This window comes from Lissotriton vulgaris, chromosome 6 (assembly GCF_964263255.1).
Source record: "Lissotriton vulgaris chromosome 6, aLisVul1.2, whole genome shotgun sequence".
In the NCBI taxonomy this organism is placed as follows: domain Eukaryota; kingdom Metazoa; phylum Chordata; class Amphibia; order Caudata; family Salamandridae; genus Lissotriton; species Lissotriton vulgaris.
Window position 1 is genome coordinate 1,504,474,972 of NC_141694.1, and position 21,653 is coordinate 1,504,496,624.

Below are 21,653 nucleotides of genomic sequence, written 5' to 3' on the forward strand. Positions count from 1 at the left end.
CTCTGCCAGGTGTTGCGAAGCACTTCCTCCCAATGGAGTGGGCAACGGCGCCAGAGGAAGCCTCTGTTCAGGCCTTTCCTCCTCTTGTGGTGTTGGAGGACTGTTGGTGACCTCCTCTACCTCTGCTGGGCTTGCCTCGAAACTGGGGTTTCCCTTGAGTTTTATTTTGGGACCACTCAGGGGTTTGAACCCTCTGTTGAGCCCCTCTTCCCCCTGTTGGTCTTGAAGCGGCGCTTGAATTCTTTTTTCTTCTCCAAGCCCACCGCCTTCACCGTATCCAGCTTAGTCTTCATTTGGGTCATCTCTTTGTCCGCATGTTCTCCGAAGAGAGCGGAACCCGAAAAGTGAAGATTTAGAATCCGATGCTGAGCATCCGGTTTCAGACCTGTAAGGCGCAACCAGGCCGATCTTCTGGCACAAACTCCATGGGAATAGGAATGAGCCGAAAGTACTGCCCCATCCGCAGCCGTGCTTATCATCTGATTCGCCACCAGACACCCCTCTGTAACAGTCTCTTCAAAGTCCTGTTGGTCCTCTTTTGGCAGCTTGGCTTTGAATCTTTCCATCGAGTCCCATAAGGCTCTGTCATATCGACCCAGAAGCGCAGCTGCACTAGCAACCTTAAGAGTGGTAGCAGCTGAGTTGCAAACCTTTCGACCCCAGGAGTCTTGGGTTTTGCTGTCCTTATCTGGCGGGACTGAAGAGGAACCAGCAACCGCATGTGTCTTCCTCGCCGCTGCCACAATCACAGAGTCTGCTGGAGGGTCAGATTTTACAAACACCGGGTCAGAAGCCGCCGGTTTGTACTTCTTCTGAATGCGGGCTGGTACCGCTCTGATTGCTGCTGGGGTTAGGAAAACCTCCTTGACAGGATCCATAATCCCCGGGACTAAAGGCAGCAGAGGCCGGGAGATGGCTTTCTTGTGTAAAGTTTCAAAAATGACTGTCGTTGTTACTTGAGGGACAGACATCTCGATGTTCAGTTTAAGTGCTCCTCTTTGCAGTGCATCCAGATACGTGCCAATGTCATCCACTGGGGAGGACCTGGACGCAGGACTGTCCGTCAACGTAGGGGAGTAGTCCCTCTTGGACGATCTGGTAGAAGAGTTAGAGGAAGTAGACGGAGTACGTCGACGTCTACGGTGAGCGATGTGTCTCCGCTCCCGTGACCTTTTTGAACGCTCCTCCCGTCTAGGAGAGCGAAATCTGATCCGATCTTCTGTCCGAGGTTCCTTTCTAGGAGATCGGGATCTTCTGGGAGATCTGGCTGGTGATCTCACGGGCGATGTGCCCCTAGGAGAGCGAGACCTGATCCGACCTTCCATTCGAGGTTCCCTTCTAGGAGATCGGGATCTTCTGGGCGATTTGGTGGGTGGTCTCACAGGGGATTTGCGCCTGGGAGGACTACGCCTGTCCATCTCCTCCACCAGATCCTGAAGCGGAGACCTGTGGTGTGGGCTGGCATATTCCTGCATACGCTTGGTAGCCCCAGAATCTCGCCAATGGTCCAAAGATTTGTACCATCTAGGTGACAACCTGATTCGCTCGGCCAACGGATCTGGTCGACGCTCAGGAGATCTGTGTACAGGGCTTCTGGACCTTGAAGGTTCAGTTGAGGAGCCAGAGGACCGAAAAGATGAATGATGAGAAGCAGACTCCGTCACCATGATTGCATCTGAATGCCTCGACGTCGAGCGTTCTTCTCTCGCCGTCGAACGCCTTCGAGGAGTCGGAGGATCAAACAATCTCGACCTCGAAAGTCCATGAGAGGGTCTGTAGTCTCTCGACGTCGAGCGGTGATGAGTAGCCATCGACGGAGTCCTCTGTCTCAACGTCGAACGGTGATGACCGGCCGTCGACGGATTTCTCTGTCTCGACGTCGAACGACGATGTCCTGTCGTCGACGGAGCTCTCTGCCTCGACGTCGAACGGCGATGGTCGGCCGTCGACGGAGTTCTCTGTCTCGACGTCGAGTGCCTGTGCGACGACGGCGGAGGGGTATTGGGCACCCTCGACGCCGAGCGCCGACGCTGCACTGACGGAGACTGCGTCCTCGACGCCGATCGACGAGCTACTGTCGATGGGGGAGGGGTCTTGGTCCTCGACGCTGAGTGCCGCTTCTTGGACGATGGCGGAGGGGTCACACTTCTCGACGCCGGTCGTCGCCTGGTTGACGAAGGCGGAGTGACCTCCCTCGACGCCGGTCGTCGCCTGGTTGACGACGGCGGAGGGGTAATGGATCTCGACGCAGACCGTCGCATGGTTGACGGAGGCGGAGTCGCCTTCCTCTATGCCGATCGTCGCCCGGTTGACGTCGGCGGAGGGGATTTCGACGAAGGAGCTGGATCTTTCGACGTCGTCGACGTACCTGGTCTTCTCTTCGACGGCGAGCCCGCCGTCGACGGTAGTTTTGAAGAGGAAAACTCCACCTGTGGTTCTTCTCTCAGCGCCGAGCCCGACGCTGAAGTTGAAGGGTATGAAGACTTCTTTTTAGAAGATGTATGAACCTTCTTGGAGCCCTTCTTCACCGGTGATCTTCCTCTTGAAGCCCTGTGAGCAAGGCCATAAATTCGAATCCTCTCCCTGTCTTTGAGAGTTCTTCCTGACAGGTGCTCACAATGTGGACAGGTGCCTGGATCATGATCTTCAGGCAGACATAGGATGCAGACGTCGTGGTTGTCTGATTTTGCCTTCTTGTTGCCACAAGAAGGACAGTTGTCAAAGAGTGAAGGCATTCTCAGAAGAAAATGTTCACTAAACTGACTGAAACAAGCAGTATCTTACTTGACTAGATGTTAAATGTCGAAGTAAGAGTAAAAGTTGTCAAAAATGAAGTATTTTTCTGTCAAAAACCAGAAAAATAGTGAAGCTGTGTAACCAGGGTCCTTCTCTGAAGGAGCCGGAAAGAACAACTGACCTAACTGTCACCCCTGGGGCATGATGGGATACAGGGGGTCATGAGTGCCTTAAAGGCACGGTGTCAGTTTATTGCTATTCAGCTACAGGTTAGCTTTTCAGTCTTTTTAGACTGTGTGTTTGCAATGCAGCCTGGGAGCTTCCTATGCTTCCAGTGACTTATGAGAATTTCTACTGCTTTCTGAGCATTAAAACAGTTTCTAAACAAACTTTGGTGTTGTTTCTCATGTTTCTAATGCTTATTATACATGTATGGTGGAAATTATTCATAGCATATTTCAGCTCTAATGTGATTTGGCTGCTATTGCTTGTTTTTATATATATATTATTTATATATATATATGTATGTATATATATATGTGGGGCACATATAATATAGTGTTTCCGGGGTCCCGCGCATGGGCGGGAATATTCTAATGCTTATGACTATTGATGAGGATCCCCTGGAGGAGAAAAGGAAGGATTCGAAAGGTGTTACATGCATGAGAGTGAAGGGACATGAAGGATAAGAGACGGGGCAACATACAAGACAGAAGAATGATTGCAAAGTGGGATAGGATAAGGGGTGAGGTGCAAGAGGTATCTTAGGGTAGCGAGTTTGAAACCAGATGAGAAATGAGCAGGGGACAAGCGAGGTGAGCGAGGGGATCAATGCACAGAAAGAGAGAAAGACAGAGTGGAAAGAGGTACAACAAATGACAATACAGCAAAGCACAAGAAGTTTGAGGGGGTAGTGTGGCGCACACTGTATTACAGAATGCAGTGGGATATAAGCCAGATAAGTGTGGACACTAAGTCATAAAAAAATGAAGCAGGGTGCTGAGACATTTCAATAGATTAAAGGGAAGGCAACAGCATCCAACAGCGTGGGAAGAGACAAGCTGGTTGAGGGAGAAACTAAATTACAAAATACATTATAGTGTCAGAAGAGCTTGATACAGATGAGGTTGGAGAGAGGAACCAGACAGTCAAGAGGGGAGCAGGGGGTTATTCAGAAGACAAAGAAAAGCACAATTAGAAAGAAAATTTAGGAGTGAGGCAGAAAAGATTAGATACAAAATAGGATGAGGCAAACGAGATTAGATATAAAATATAAAATGAGATAAAGGAAAGAGGCGCAAGCCACATAAATAAGGGAACTGAGCTGGAGAGTACACAATATCTATTTGGATATTAGGAGAGATTCAGGTGCTAGTCAGAACCCCTGTGCTTGTCTGCTATCCCTAGATATGAGATACAGGAGTCCCATATATGGAACCATGTGCCTAGCTTATCATATATGACTGCATCACAGAAATGTCAAATTTATGAAAATTAAAGGTAAAATAAATCACTCACATGAATCTAGAGCAGCAGCAGATTATATTTTGGTGAAGGGCGTGTCCAGTGTGTACATTTGGTTATGGCTAGTATTAATATATTTAGGAGAGCTACAGGGAGCAACATTAAGGGCCTCTTTCACCAACTAAGATGGTCCTTTAGGAATAATGTTTATAGAAAGCTCACACAATTAATGCCTCTGACCAACATGTTTATTACATATTTGTAACAAAGGAGGGAGGGAGAAAAAAGTGGATTCGTTCTCCCCAGATGATTCACATAAACAAAATAGAATCCACTCTGGTAGTGGTGCTGTTCCCTACAGTGGTGGGGAGCAACAGGCCCCTTGGTGTCATTCTACCATCATTGGGGCCTTCGCACCCCTCTACGGAATGCGGCGTGCTACGACTAACGGCTGCGTAGGAGCACTTCAGATGTATTATGTGTCGGTGTGTGGAGAGTAGTTAAGTGTGAGTGGTGAGGTGGTGAAAACGTGATGTTAAAAAAAATAATACATCCTACGCAGCCGTTAGTCGTAGCACGCCGCATTCCGTAGAGGGGTGCGAAGACCCCAATGATGGTAGAATGACACAAAGGGGCCTGTTGGTGTGTGAGGGGTATTCTAACAACACGCTGTGCTCCCCACCACTGTAGGGAACAGCACCACTACCAGAGTCAACATGTTTATTATCCTTGCAGACTTGGTCCTTTGCTGATATACTCCTCCAGAAGAACCAGTGCATATTATTCAGTGATTGTTCTAAAATGCATTAAAACTTGCTAAAATTATCTATTTATCTGTACAAAGTCGCCCATTTAAAGACAGTCACAAAACAACACTTCTTTGCAGTAGTACTGCAAGATTTATGTTTGTCTGTTTGAGAGCCACAATAAAATATAAGCAACTTTGTAAAAACAAATACAAAATTCTCTATTGGTCGTCTATAGTAGATGTTCAAAAAAGTTCTGGCAGAGTGCGTGCACATATATTGGGTTACTTGCAATTAATTGTATTTTCTCGACATGCTTTAGGATAAGGCAGTATAAATAATGTTGGCAATGGCTCAATAATGAAGAGATTTCTGGGTATTTTAAGTCAAATGTAATTTAATATAAAGGTATTAGCTTTGTCTACCAAGATGGAGTGCTCTTCTCAGGTCTAGTGGTTCAGTTGCTTCCAACAAATAGTTCACCAAGGCCCATATTTATTAAGTCTTTCTACTAGTGCAGCGTATAGCATGCTATTTGCTATCCAGCGCAAAAGGTGATCTATTAAGAAAACTTGATGCTTTTTATCAAACACTAAAGCCTACATGAAACAGGCACAAGCAAGGGGAAACAAGCTCATTTCTGTAAAAAAACAACATCTCCATGTGTGCTGCAGGGCACAGGAAACATCCAATGCACTTGAGTAGTCTGATGTGTTCTGTGCATAGTAATTTGTACTGGTAGATAACACACAGTGATCTCTGCACCATGATGTGACGTTGTGCATCAGGCAAAGAAACGTGTTTATGATTTAGCACATGGAATTACTCCACCAGCAGACCAATTTTCCAAGATATGGCACTGCTCGGTAAATCCGAATACTGCACTGCGTTGTCTGAAAAATTAGGAAATCTGTTCATTAGCTTACTGATCCGATCAGTTAACGAAACATTTTCCTTAGCCAGATGTAGAAATTTGGGCCATGCAATCTGAGAAGATGTGGGTACAGAATTGTACTTCAGTCAAATTAATATCTGGGTTATCTGTGTGCATCTGGAATTAAAAGTGGTTTGAGTATATTCAAGGAGGGTATTTTTGAATGTTAAACAGCAAATTTGACATGGACGACCCTTGTCATACACCACACCTAGTCTATTCTGTTCATCCCTTTTATGGATAAACAAAATTAATTAGATTTACCGGCTGTGGCTACATTCCTTCTGTGAGCCTGATTCTGATGCGGTTAGGAAGGCCTCCTAAAGGCATTTGCTCCGTCCAAATCGAATCGGGAATATGTCTTTCCAACAGACTTGGAAATGTTTCCAACCGACGGAGTATGATGCGAGTTAGACGTTTGGAATATCCCAATCCAAACTTGATGGCATTTGGAATGCCCGAGCCGAACGGAGCAGAATTGTACGTCTTTACGGGCCGCGTTTCCAAGCGACAGAGTACGATGCTGGGTTTGGACAGCCTTGCTGAATCGTGCCGTCTGACTCGAATCGGCAGTCAGACTCAGACTTGTGGGCCCCCCTGCAACTGGAGCCTTCCCAATCGGGCCCATGAATCTTCCCTTATCAGTCATGCACAGTTTGGCAGGCACCAGGGGGTGCCCGCAACAGGGTGCCTGATATTCCTCAGCTACCCCTTTCTTCAATGGGAGCCTATACAGTCAGTCGGAACAAAGGCTCCCATTGTAGTCAATTGGAGTCCAGCCAAATCGTATCTGGAAGCATCCGGATGCAATGTACTCGGTCGGGTGGACTCTCCCGATCAGATTCGTTTGGAAACCATTCCCAAACCCATTAGGTCAGGAATCTTTCAAAAAACGCATCAGAATCGGGCTCTTAGTTTCGTCCAAAAATTAAATATTCATATAGGAGTTGGATTTACCATAATCTCACATTTTAGCAAGCTGTAAATGTTTGTCTACTGTTTGTTGGTGTTACTGTCTTGCACAAAAGAGCATATAAAGACCATGGCTACTTACTGCCTCTGTGTAAGCTTCAATATTCTGTTCTTCATGTGCTTCAAGCAATTTCTAATAGAAAAAACATATTTTACAATTACATGTTATTTTATTGTAGAGTTGACATTCTAGAATCAATTTTTAAAGGCATTTGTGCTTTATATACATTATTAATAAGTTAGAAGGAAACTAGATAAAAAAAGGGCCAATCCTAAATATGGTTTCTTCTTTCCAGCATATTGTGCTGTCTACTTCAGTGTAACCACATGTAAGTAATTTTACATTATATGCAGAATTCCTATGCCAACATTTCCCACTCCACATGGGCTTTGCAATTATTCCATTATCTTCTTCTTTGTTGAAAATCACAAGTTGTGAAAAACAGGTTACAAGCAAGCAGATATGGAGATTAGTATAATAGATTGCATATACCATGCGGTTCAGATAGCTGCAGCTACAAGTAACAAAATACGCTCATTCTCTTCAGCACATATAACTGCAATTCTAGGATTGAGTGGGGCATTTGCCCTGGGTTTTGGGATGGTCAGTGGTCACTCAGCAGTACCAAAGGTGGGTACTTTTGCCGGGTACAACTGCTTTCCAAAGGAATTCAAATAAACCTTTTTGTTCACTTGGCTCATACATTTCAAGACATGACCGCTAACAGTGAGAGGTGGTCGAGGGTTTGGAACTCCAAAATGAAGGAGACAAGTTATTACACTCAAACGCAATGGTCCATCAGAGCTATATATTTGATTAGGCATATAACTTACTTACCTAAAGGAAAGTAGGGCAGCCAGAATTAGTAATCATACAAAAAACATTCACCTGTGATTGTCATTATGCCCAACCTTGAATCTCAGTCTCCTCAAACTCCAGTCTGCCATCTGTATCAGAGTATGGCTTATTACCATGATTGTGACTTTTTCTCTTTGAATAGGTATCACACAAGACCCACATACCACCATCTTGCGGCACAGTTGCTCTGAACACAACAATTAAACATACTTGCTTCAGACATATCCAGCTCCTGCTTAGAGAAGTCTACACAAACGCCACTGGGGGTGCCTACTGTGATCCCTATTCATTCTTCTCGCCCCTCATTTCTGGTCATCTCTCTCCGACTGTATTAATCACCATCAGTAAGAAGAGTCACAATCATTCATTTGTGATGCCAGTTTAGAAGTTGTACTTATAAATGCTTAAAAAGAAGGGAGTGGCCCTCAGAGAATGTGATAATTCTTTTTTAGGACCGCTGTTTTAATTAATGGTATTAATGAACCAGTCGTACTCCAAGACACCAACTTGCATGTTCTTTAAGTCAAAGAGAAATAGGTTGTTATGTCCAAGGTAAATGACCTATTTATCATGTGCTCAAATTACCAGTTGGAGTCTTCATGTTTGTTCAAGCGGTCAACAACATATGTCATGTACAGTTTGCACATACATTTCTAATTTGGTTTTAACATATCGAAGAAAATTGCAGTTGTTTTGCCTGCCAAAATGGTGGGAATGGCAATATTGTGTTAATTCTCCGGCACGTTTTTTGTCTGTTCATCCGGAGACTGTAATTAACATTGAATTATGACAACGAGATTTACTTTTTGTTTATAATAGGGGTTTACATGAGTGGTTGTTGATTAGTATGAGTGACTATATGCATGGTACCATGTATGTCACAGAATGTGAATCTTACGCATCATCATTGTGAGATGTAGAAATAATGTAGGAAAGAAAGCGTGCAATATTTATGTAATTCATATGTCTCATACAAAAAACATTTTGCGTTGTAAAACCTAAATATACTACTTCAATTAAGCCTCACTCTCTGGGCAACATTTCTGCTGCTGTGTTTTTTAGCTATTGATTGTCAGATTCATTGACTCTGTAATGATTTATTAATGTGTTTTTATCCTTGTTTTTTTTTTTAACACGTGTACTTTTTATGGTGTTGTAAATTATGCCGAATAAAGGAATTTACTACTACTACTACTCTGGGCACTCCTTCCATTCTCACCAACTCAATGGAATGTAGATGTTATCTTCAACACTACTCTATTGATCTCTATAAAGGTTAACCATCACTCCAAAATTTGCATCTTAAGAATTGATTTCAAAAGTATCTGCCTAATGCAATTGCATGGCTCTGCTCCAAACTATAGGTCCACCTTATGCATTAGAAACCATCTGACCTGCCAAGCAGAACAGTCTTTCACTGCTCCCATCAAGAATAAACAGTTTGGGGAAACGGTCTTACCACCTCCAAGAGCCTCCTTTTCTAACCCTCTCTTGTCTCATCTACACAATGCCACAAACAGAAAATATTTCCAAAAGCAATTTAATAGCCAGCTCTTCCTCCAAACATTTGAGTGCTGAATTAATAATTAGACCTTCAGTTCTCACCAGTTCTCACCTCTAAGCATTTGCTCCTGAATGATTTTCCTTACCTTTTGTCCCATACATTAAAAAGTCAAGTTAGTAAGTCACTCCTTATAGCGTGTCAACCCTCACTGTTTTATGTGTTTTATAACCGGATTGTGGTGATTTTACAGTCCACACAGGAAGCCAGAAACATATGGAGGTGGTTTCCCATGTTTCGATGCACTGCGATGAGTAAAGATATTGAGGTGGTTGTGAAGACATTTGTTGATCACAGTTTAAAGTCTATGAAAGGAAACTTACAAACCTTTGCTGTCAGCAAATGATGACTAAATCTTAAATATGCAGAATGTAAAATGAATTGCACTTCTGAGTAATTCAACCCTTTCTAGTTAAAAATTAGCTAATATTTGGGAGGAGCTCCCATTCCCTTTCTTGACAGGAAATCCATTAGCTGCTGCATATCCGAGATCTGGCATTGCCTTTGCGACCACAGAATGTGAACCCCAGGGTTTGTTTTTTTCCCTAGTGTTATAAAAAAAAATTGGTTACTCAACAGGTCAATGCTTAAATACATTTTGGATGAGTTGTGCTCACCTTCAGAAGTTTACATTCCCTTGAATCTGAAAAAGCAGGAAACATTTCTTCATATTTTTCTACTGCGAGCTGTAATAAACAAAAGCAACCGTCTAAATATACCTTACCATAGTAAGCTGGCGTGTATTTTTACTAACATGTAAATGTTAAAAAGTAAATATATTTTCAGTTATGAAGTAAAAAAAACAACACCGTTTTCTCTGGAACAGAACCATTCAAGTACTGTATTCTCTTGTAACATAACATTTGGCTTTCACTATATAGCACTTGTGTGACCCAAAACACTGTTTTGGGCATAGGAAGAGGATGCCCCTCAACTTGATTTGCATGGCTGAATAAATATACATACATATTGTGGGACCTAAGTGTTGGGTGTCACATGTGAGAGCTGGAAGGGTTATTCAGGTTGTTCCGTTGCAGACTTGGTGCAGCGCATACACATCAGTGATGTTGAAGGGTTTACGTTACAGGCGTCCTGGTTTATACATACCATCTCCCTATTAATCTCAAAAGTCTGATTTTGTAGCATCATTTTCTCTGGAAGGTCATGTTTGTGTGCCAAGCTCAGTTGGTTGGAAACCTGTAAGGCTTTATTGCTTTTGGAAAGTATACGTGATTGTGTAGGTATCTTAATGTTGAGTTTGGTTCTACATACCACAAACGAGATTCTACCAAAGCAAAACCTTCTGAAAAGGTCATACTAAGCAGACCTACTCTGGATGTGAGGATCCTTCTTGGGCAATAGCTGTGAAGTTGGTGCTGTAAAAATACTGGGTCAGAGGCATGGATGGCTCAGTGGGTGATGCAGAGCGCTTCGAATGGGGCACAGTGTAAAGCTGCAAGCCAGTAAAGAGCTTAGAGGGCTGTAGTAAATTGATCATTTGGAACTGGTATGGAACCTATGTTTAGAAAGCACTGGACTCTGTTGAGTACAGAAAAGAGTGCACCCAAACTCATGGACTTGGTGAACAGTCTTGTAGCCGAGCCATTCCAGGTCAAGATTCTTGGGGTAAGACTTGGTGTATTTAAACTTCTTTCACTCACTTGAGATATCCCAGTTGTCTGAGAGGAATTACATCCTGCTGGGTGTATGTTAAACCTCATCTTTGTACCACCACCATCTAATTTGTGAAATTGAGAATGTTACATCAGGGGCCTGAATGGTCCACTTTTTACTTTCCTTCTTTCTAGCAAGTCATATCCCCCTATGCCCTCCATTATGGGCCTCCAATTGATATCAGCAAGGCACTTCCCTGCCTAAAATAAGTTAGATGTTGAGAAAGCTTTATTGGTTTTTGGACTTATCTGATTATGTTACATTTCGTCACCTGATCCGGAAACGATTCTAAGTGTTAACAGGTTACTTCTAAACAACCACTAATCAGACAATTCCGAGATTTGGGTTCATGACAAAAACTTCCAAGAGGCCCAACTAAGTATTTATTCAGTCAGGCCACCAGGCAGTCAGAGCAGAGATGGTGCCAGGCTTATCTTGAAGGAGTGTTAAGCCGCTTGTTTTACCAGTTCAACACAATATCACTATCACATTAGTATATCTCCTACCTGGATATATCAACACAATACACAAGAACACTTTAAAAGCAATCAGGTAAGTAGAACAACATACAGGAGTCTCTAGAGGGACACCAAACCATATACTAAGAAAGTGGAATGCAAAGGAGAGTGGAATGCAAAGGAGAATGGGACTTTGACCAGAAGACCCAGAGGAGCCGGCAACACAAGGAACCACCCCAGGTAAGTACCCAGGAACCCCACGGAGGCTGAGTGCAAAGTGGAAACACAGCTGCGTGTTCAATGGAAGTCAATTGAGTAGTCACTGTTGCAGTTTTGAAGAAGGACAACCCTTCCCAGAGGACCTCGAAGAACGCTTTGGAAGACAGAATGTTGGAGAGCAACACCACACGCGGATGCCCTAGGAACCAGGTTACCTACACCAGGGAAGCTGGGTGCATAGGGGTGAAGTGATGTCAGAACCTGTCGTAGACAACAATGGATGACTTCAAATATGATGCCTCAGGAGAAGAATGTGAAGTAGTCCAGTGGAATCCAAGGGTGAATTCTAGAAATGAAGAACCTGCAAGCAGAAGGGACAGACTCTATGCCACTCCGAGGTGACCAGGGGGAACAGAGACACAATGCCTACCAACGTCAGGAGGTTCTGAGGAGTCAATGATGTCCTTGTCACTGCAGCTGTGAGGGCCAGGAGATGCTGAGGAAGACCAGGAGCCGTGAATGAGCTTTCCCACATTGGATGTCGGTGACTAGATGGTCAGTGTCCGACTAGAGCACCAACAAGGCTTGGTATCTGCAACCAGCGTGGAAGATGATAAAGGAGCAACGTTGAGACCAGCAAGGTCTAAGGAACCAGCCAACACAGGAGAATCAGAGCAGGCCCCAAGCCAGCAGGGCAGCCCACTGAAGCAAGAGAAGACCCTCAGGAAGACCCACAGGTCAAAGACACAGGAGTCGCAAGAGGACCTCCATCAGCTCACCAAAGATGAAGGCCCACAGTACGGAAGATGCGGTGAGGTCACTAATCTTGGAAAAAAGAGGTGGTGGAGGCTGGAGCTTCTTGTAGCCTGAAGATCTCTGGAGTGCAGAGCCAACAAGCCTTGGCAATGGCAAATTAACGCAGTGCACAGGGATTTGGTCCCAGCGGTTTCGAAGAGGAATACAAGCCTTAGAATTGCAAAGAGGACAGGTTAGGCCTCGAGTGAGTTGTAGAACCACAACCTGAGCTGCTGGGCCTCAGGAAGTCTGTAGGATGACAGGAGCAGCAGACCGGTCAGCTTTGTTGCAGTGCCTGCAGATGAAGGGGAGTAGCTCCTTCACTCCAAAGGAGATTTCTTTGGGTGTCCTTGATGCCTGCAGGCCTGTTGAAGAACTTGGCAGAGGAACAGACACAGACGACGAAGAATACTGGAAGAACAGTGAGACCAGGAGCAGCAGGAGTCTTCCTTGGTGCAGCCTTGGTTCCAGTCTAAGTCCAACAAAGCCCAAGTGTCCATACGATTGAAAAGCGACATAGTTTCAGGGTTGAGTCTTGTCCCATGATGACTAAGGACCCACCCATGGCTAATGCCCGTGAGTGCCATAAGGAAAGGGTTGGAACAAATCTGGTGTTCTTCCTATAGGAAAGGCTGGACAGAGGGGAGGATATTCCCATCTCATTTGTCCAGTTTCATGCCAGAGCGGGAACCAAGGGCTCCCTGAGCTGGTTCAAACCGGAGTATGCAAGAAGGGCACCAAATGTGCCCTTCAAAGCAGTCTGGTGGCCCTGGCAAGCGCCCTAACCCAAGCTCAATACACTAAGTCCTCTCTGGGAGGTGGTCACACCTCCCAGTGACAGGAAACCTATTATTCTACCTTCCCCTGCTCGAGCTTGGCTCAGCAGCAGGAGGACAAAATCGTGTCTGTGGTTAGCAGCAGCACTAGCTTGTTGGCAGACCCTGAAAGGCTGTTACCGGGACTACAGGGGGATCCCTTAAGGAGCCCCCCAGTACATGGGATCATACTTACAACACTGGGTACCAAACATGACCAGGTTCGGTGCAGGCACAATATAGTTAGACATCTCGTAATGAATTATGTCCATCCTATGTCTAAAATTGGCTGACTGCACTTACAAAGCCTGGAGAATCGACTCGGGGTTTGTAGTGGTGTCCGGCTCATGCAGGGGTAGTCTCACACTTTTAACCAAGCACCTTGCCCCCAGATCTAAAGAGCCCGCCATAGGAGTGACTTATAGGTTTTAAGAGCAGTGACCACAGAAATAAGGAAATTTATATCTGTTGTGAGGAGTGCAAGCACCAACTCACATAGGCGGTAGTGGCAGGCATATAGTCACAGTTTAAGTGGACTCCCATGGGTGGCACAATACATGCTGCATCCCATGGGAGACCCCTGGTATACCTATGCCCTTGGTACCTTAGTACCATGTTACGAGTGACTTACAAGGGTACACCAGTAGCCAATTGTGGAAGTACCAAAGAACTTACCATGTCAATTTAGGGGAGAAAGCACAGTTGCAGGAGTCCTAATTAGTAGGATCCCAGCAGACTAGGTCAAAAACACTCTGACACCAAGCAAAAAGTGGGAGTAACCATGAAAGCAAATCCTACTGTCCTACAGTCCTGGAATGAGAGCAGTAGCAGCCTTGGTGCCCCAGCATGGAAGACTAAAGTAATGAGGAGACTGAAAGACTACGAGGTAAGTAAACAGGATTTATTTCCAATAAGTGAAGCTCCCAAGACCAAGCGCTCCCGCTGCGCACCAGGATCTCCGCCAACTGATTAACGTTGACATAATCCTGGCACGCATAGAACAGAGCCCGATCATGGAACCATTTTTAAAAAATGCATAGAGGGCGAGACTCCCTTGTGCTGGCTACAGCACGAGGATGCCTCAAGGCAAAGCAAGAAAAGCTACACACTACAACTTCTCCCCTTCCCCACAAAGAACAAATAGAAAAGAGAACAAGGAAGCAGAAGAAAAACTTATGACAAAAACAATGGTAAGCATAACTTGAAAGCGAATGCAAAAGGAGTAGCGAAAAATCCTGGTTACAAATTCATGACAAAACATAATCATGAACCTGGATGGTAATCTTCTATTGTGAGAACCCAGATCTTCAGATTGTACAGGAAAACCTGCAGACGTCGAAACAGCATTAGGTGCAATACTTTTGTACTGACTGATGTGTGAGGGTGAACATTGACAGGGAAAAACTCTCCCAGTATCACGTTCTCGCACAGGTGGTGAAACGCCAGAAATAGGATCACACAACCAACTAGTCCAGTCACAATGTTCAACCTCTTGTTTAGACAACTTCAGTAAAGATTTAACCTGTGATTCAGACAGATGCACAAGTGATTGTTTATTCCACCACCCCTTACTACCAAGGAGTGCTGAACCTTTACTTACACCAGTAACCTGAACAGGAGCAGAAAATTTAGACAAACCCTTTAGGAACTTTTTGCGGATTTTTTATGAGAACTCAATCGTTGACTTTCAACTCCATATTATTAAAACGTTTCCCTGAATCATGTACGGACTTCATAAGATTCTGCTTATGCAACACACAAGACTCAAGACCTTTGTTACAAGGGCCATGCTTATGTTTTTTTTGCAACCAATTGGGACACAAATTGGTGTGGGCATTTCTACCCCTCAAAAGGGTAAAAGGTGGAACTCCTGTGTTGCAGTGAGGAGAAATATCATAAGACCATAATTTAGCCTCAACACAATCTTGAACGTCTTGACCAGACGAAAGTCCTGCTTGAAGGCGCCCCTTACTAACCTGTTTACCCTTTTGACTAAACCATTAGACGCTGGAGAATACAAAGCAACTTTTTAATGAGTAACATCGTTTTTTTGCTAATAATTTACACATCTTGTGCGAGAAAAAATAGGTACCATCGTCAATTACATAATAGATGGTGAACCTTCAACAGCAAAACAAAAATCAAGAATTTGATGGCATTAAAAGTACTGGCTGAATCACAAAACATATGATAAATCCATTTAGAATGGTAGTCAACCATCAGAATGAGAAACTTGAGGTCATGAGGTAAGACATCATAAGGTCCAGAAAAATCTAAACCAACCTTGTCCCAAGGTCTGTTGGGAAAAGGAACAGGATGCATTGGTGCACTCATCAACTTCAATTTTTTATCTGACAAAAGACATTCAGCGCATGAATCAACACAAAATTTGAACTGGTATTCCAAGGATGGCCACCAATAGTACAATTTAATCAGTTGAGAAGTTTTGGTAACACCTAAATGACCATGGTGTGCAGATTTGATGATGTCCTCCCTGAGACTTGACGGAGGGATAAAAGATTCATATCGCATGACCATGCCATTGATGAGGGACAACTCAGATGCCACCATGGCAAAAGCTTTCAACTCACAAGAAAGCTTTCTGCTCTCTGGCCACCCCTTGACAATGTATTCTATAACATGTTTGAGCATTTCATCTTTGCTGTAAGCTTCTGTCTATGACTGTTCAGTGATGTTGGGGCATTCTTTGATAGTGTCTAAAGCTGCCACAACATACTCGGTCTTCAACATCCTCAACATCAGAGTCATCAAGAAAAGCCATGCGTGAGGGACAGTCAGCCCCGAAATTATTACCACCAGAAATGTGTTTAATGGAAAAGTGAAACTCTCGCAACCGTGAAAGTAATCTAACCAATCTGGCGGAAGCCTTGCCAACCCCTGTACCATTAAGTAAATGTGTAAGAGGTTTAAGGGCAGTAAAAAGTTCAAATTCACGTCCCCAAATTGAATTTTTAAATTTATCAATTGCCCAAAAACACGTGTTCAATAGTACTGTAATGAGTCTCTGAAGGTTTGAGCATTCTTCAAGAAAAGGCTATGGTGTGTTCCTTTCCAGACACCCAACCCTGTAAGACTGGCGTCCACCATGGATGGAACATTTATATCCATCTTGAAAAGCGTGTAAAGCAGGTGCCTCAACAATTAATTTTTTGACTTGGTAAAAAGAGGATGAGACCGTCAAACCAAACAAATGTTGAACCCCTGCGCAGGAGGGCACGCAATGGTTCAACTGTTTGAGCATAAGCCTTAACAAATCATGCGTAATATTCTGCTAATCCCAAAAATGACTGAAAGGTATCTTTGTGAGGAAAAAAATTACTAAAGGCCTTGAGAAGGGACAACTTGGGTTGGATGCCCTCAGAGGACAAAGTGTGACAGAGTAATCCAGTTGTTGGGTAACAAATTGAATTGGCATTTATCTGTCCTAATGGTCATGCCTGCTTCATCTAATTTACTTAAAACTTTAGTCAAATTGTTCAAATGTGTTTCCCAATTTTTTGCAAACACCAGGATATCATCCTGATAGGCCTGGACCCCCGGCATGTCTACGAAAAGATTATCCATCAACTTCTGAAAGAGCCGCGAAGGCTAGGCCAAAAGGTAACCCGAGATACTTGTGAACCCTGAAAGGTGTGACAAAAGTAGTGAACTCTTGAGAATCTGCTGTATCTGGTGAGAAGCTAAACGGAGATCAATGATTGAAAAAAACTTGGCCCCACCCAAACTGGCCAGAAGCTTGTGAATCTTGGGAAGGGTATGATAGTCAATCAAGATGTTTTTATTCAAAGTGCATAAGTCAGCACATAACCTGACCTCCCCAGATTTTTTCCTGACAATAACGATGGGACATACCCATTCTGAGGAGTCACATGGTGCAATGACCCCTTCATCATACAATGACTTGAGAACTGACTTAAGCTCATCTCTTGCACTAAGGTGCAAAGGATGAACCTTGTGAACACTAGATTGGGCACCAGGCTTAAGTCTAATCTGATGCTGAAAACCTTTAACCGTGCCTTATTTGTTTGAAAATAAATTAGGAAACCGGTCCAAAACTTTTTTGACATCTAGGGAAGGATCTTTAAGATTTAGGAACTGTACCTCATTTTGTTCACCCTCTAAAAGCCCAACTCCAGTATAGCCTTGGAGAACATTTCCCAGAGCAATGGGTTTATCAGAGCCAGGAATGAGAAGCAACCCCATTTTAGCAAGATCTTGCCAACCAACTATGTTGCGTCCCTTGACTGCAACATATACTTTTGTAAAAAATTGATCTACCTAAACATTCCAACCTTGAATTAATGTAACCCAACATTTCAATATCAAATTTGCTGAATACTTTGGGGTTGACATCTGTTTGAGTTAAAGTAATAGAACCTTGCCATTTGCCAAAAAACATGACATCTTACAAAATCGTTATAGGCGAGTCAGAATCAGCCATAATTGGGATTTTTACTTTCCCAAATAATGCAATACCTAGAGGACCTCTGATAGAATGATTGTTAGATATGGAATTGCATTCAACTGTTAAAAGCAGCTCTTAAAATTTGCTCTGTGCAGTCACCAAGATTCTCAGAAAATTCTACACTGTTGACTCTAGCAGGTTTTCTAACAGATTTAGAGACACCTTGAAAGTGGCCTACTTTTTTGCATAATGCTCATTTTTCCCTATAGCTGGACACATGGGGTAATTGCTAAGGTGTGACTTAGAACCACACCTACAACAACTTGTGTTACTCTTCCTTATCAATTGTTCAGCTGTTGCCAGCATGAGGATGCCTCCAGGCAAAGCTACACACCACAAAGACGTGTGAGTCAGCCTTGAGGCTGTCCTTACGTCTTTTGATTTTTCTGCAAATTTGAGATAGTGGACAACTACATTGTAGTTCACTATTTGGGAGAGGTTCAACTGCAGTGGTTAGGCCAATCATTATCCTCTTTCTTCTTGTCAGAGAGGAGTTGCTCCTTTGCTCTTACTCCTTTCCATTCATGCCAAATGACAATCTTTGAGGCATCCCTCAGGGATAATTCATTTTCCCTATCCATTTCAACATTTATATGTTCCCTGTGGCTGCATTATAAGATTTTCTGGGTTGGATACAACAAATTCTGCACTTTCATCACCCTTAGCGGGAGCTTCAGCAAAACTTTCAGTCTTGTCTATCTGTCGTCCAGACCTCGAGGAGCAGTAACCAACTGAAGCTTAATATCAACAAGATGGAGGTTATCATCTTTGGCTAGGACAGCGTGTTAACCCATGCAATGTAGTCCAATGAGAGACCAGGGCAATGCAGCTTTCTGTTCCTATTTCAGACATTCTTATTTTGAGATTAAACAAATCGTGGTTCTGTCGGGTGGCTAAACAAATTACTTTGAGTAAAGGCTGTGTTAGCTCATAAATGATTGAGATTTACTTCCTCTGACCCTTTGGCTATTGGCCAACCATGGGAGCTTCCCAAAAACTTTGAAATGTAATGAATCTATTAATGGTTCTTCCCCTTGATTGTTTTTTCCTGCTTGTATTGTCCTATAGTCAAGAAAAAGCTGGGAGTGTGTTGTGCTTATAAATATACACCCACTGACTTCTTAGTAGCGTCTGTTGGTGTAATCAAGGAATGAGTGGACCAAAGTGTTGAGTGCATGTACTTCATGCAGAAACTCATGAAGTCCAGGGCAGGTTGCTTCAGAAATACTAGACACTGCTCATTGGGACTTTGGGGAGGGATCAGACTTCTATTTTATATCGCTATATCAGTATTTCAAGGTTTAAGTTCTCAGGTTGTGTTTAGGAATCTTCAGAGTAATAATATGAGCTTATTTGGTAGGTGCTACATGTTGAATATATAAAAATAGGGCAAAAGTCACAAACATCAGCAGAATGTTTCAAGAATGTACCAGAGAAATATATATCTATTATAACACAAGGAATAAACAATCTCCCAAAAACAATGTGTTACAATACAACACATAAGACTGGAGAGGGTACAAATCACATTTCTTCACAAAATAAATTTGAGCAGGAAGGAACACATTAAATTGGAAAGGTGATAGATGTAGCTGGTTTACTTTGTGTCTGACAGTTACTTAGTCTATGTAATGTACATTTTGATCTCTAGGTAGTTTCCTTAAGAGCTCGGCAGACACTCCTCCAGCACCATAAAGTGGATTTGCAGGTAGGTCTTGCCCAAAAGCAGTAACAGTAGATAATGGAAGAGAGCAGGGACAGAAACTAAGGCAAAGGAGTACTGAAGAGACGAGAGGAATCTATGAGAAGCAGTGTTGCATCAATAGGCACCAGAGTTTGGGAAAGTGAGACAACTTTTACAGAGCAGGACAGAAGCAGTAAGCAGAGAGTGTAAGAAACACATCACTGGGACCAAGAAATGGGTCATAAGAGTGGAGTGTGGGGTTGGGGCCATAGCAACACCTCAAACGCAAACAAAGGTCATGCCCCTCTGTGCTGAGTAGGTCTTTATAATATGACCCGAGGATGGCTGGCGAGCCTGAGGTAACACATGCAGCCAACCGGTCATGCTGGGTAAGGTAGAGGCGAGGTAGGGTGGTTGCCACAGCTGGCAAACTGATACTTTGAACTCAGGGGCCGTGGCCAGCAGGGCGCGGCTTGCACCTAACTGCTTGAGTGGCTGATTGCTGCCGGGCGATCACAAGAGCCTGGCAGCCAACTTCTGACAGAGTGTGCAACATAGATCTGATTGTATGCCTACCATGCGAGCACCCCTCCCCCTCCCCACGGAAGAATGAGTGTGTCAAGGTGCCGCACAACTCCCCCTGGATGCTGTGGGGCCTGCATGCCGCTGCGATGGTAGGGAAGCTCTGCATTTGGGGTTACGACCTGCCTTGGGTGGAGATGGGCACCAGTGGGCCGGCCTGCACTCTGGATGTGGTGCTGTCCTGTTACCTCTGATTACTTCCATTACCAGAGGTGCTGCCGGACTCAACTGCCCCTCCAACCAGAAGTGACTGTCATCCACCCTTTATCACTGGTGACTGTGTGTTGCAGGTATTGAGTTGGGGTTGCTCGCTTTTGTGACTAAATATGCTCTCGAGTGTTGCAGACTTTTGCTCTCCTGGCTGTTCCAGCTTCTTTGACTAGAACCATACTCTCTAAGACTGACAGCCATGGGCAAATCAGCCCCTAAGCAGAGAAGCTGGCTTTCAATCAACACAAGACTACAGAACAGCAATACAATCAGCAGAGCGAATGTGAAGGAAGTACTTCTGGACACTTTGGCACCTGGCGCCATCACAGATACCATCCTACTGGAAATTAAGAGTAGCCTCACCTCTAATGACCACAAACTAGACTCTGTTAAACCATGCCTGGACAGACTTGACAAATGTCTGGACCATGACAATAAAAGATTGGACAGAGCAGGGAGATGCATTTCTGACTTGGAGAATGATACTACCATCAGCACGGAGAAGGTGCTCAAAATGGGAAAAAACCTCTCATCGAATGCCACTAAGAATAAGGACCTAGAGGCGTGCTCCCTCTGCAACAATGTAGGCATCACCTGATTTGCCAAAATAACTGAAATAGGGCACCCTGAAAAATTTGTATCAACACTTCTAACGAATTTATACGGCAGTGCGCCCTTCTAGAGTTATTCCTGGTGGAGCACACTCATCGCTCGCTAAGTCATAGGCCCCCTGCATCTAATGATGGTGCGTTTATTTAACTTCCTCAATTAGGACACAGTTTTGAGACTACGGAGAAAACAGGGACTCTTTTAACTTCAAGGCGCTGCCATCTCAATATACCCGGACTACACATTTGCTGTCAAGGAGGCACGACATAAGTTCACTGCTCTGAAACGGATTATGCGAGACAGAGGCATTCAAATATGCTATGCTCTATCCTGCCTGCTTGATAGTCAACATGTAAGCGGATATTGACCTATGTAGCTGATACAACTATGACTTGTGGACGGTACCTCTGGCACAAGCTTCTAGAATCCAGACAGAGGTTCTCAGACAAGTTGGTCCACTGGGATGAAGTCGGCACATACAAAACACACTGGTGATCTGTAATGTATGTTGCTGCATATTTCTGCATCACTTTAATCTCGTAACGGTGTTTCTTTAAATTCCAGCTTTCTGTCCAGTTGCACTATTTTTTCAATGTTCAACGGGGGCCCGGATTGGGCTGCTGTGGCGAGAGGGGAAGATGTTCTTGGATTATTTGCTATTACACAACCACATGTTCTAGCATGGAAAGTTAGGAGTGTCAATACCAATAAACTTCAAAAGGTAAGGAGGGTCTTGGTCTAGATAGACCGACACAAAATAGACTTGGGATGCTACAAGAAGCATGCATGTTCCCCACAATGTCTGCTACACTAGCCATGTGGCGGTGTGTCCATAGATATTTCTCCTCC

General features: G+C 44.0%; 1 protein-coding gene across 1 annotated transcript in view; it reads right to left on the minus strand.

Moving 5' to 3' along the window:
• The window catches only part of NAPB (NSF attachment protein beta), a 236,860-nt gene that overhangs the window by 19,325 nt on the left and 195,882 nt on the right, over window positions 1-21,653 (minus strand). The window contains exons 9-10 of the mRNA XM_086927680.1: window positions 9,890-9,958; window positions 6,935-6,985 (exon numbers count right to left, since the gene is read on the minus strand). Coding sequence (XP_086783806.1) covers window positions 6,935-6,985; window positions 9,890-9,958 — 120 coding nt within the window. The remainder of the gene's footprint in view (window positions 1-6,934; window positions 6,986-9,889; window positions 9,959-21,653) is intronic.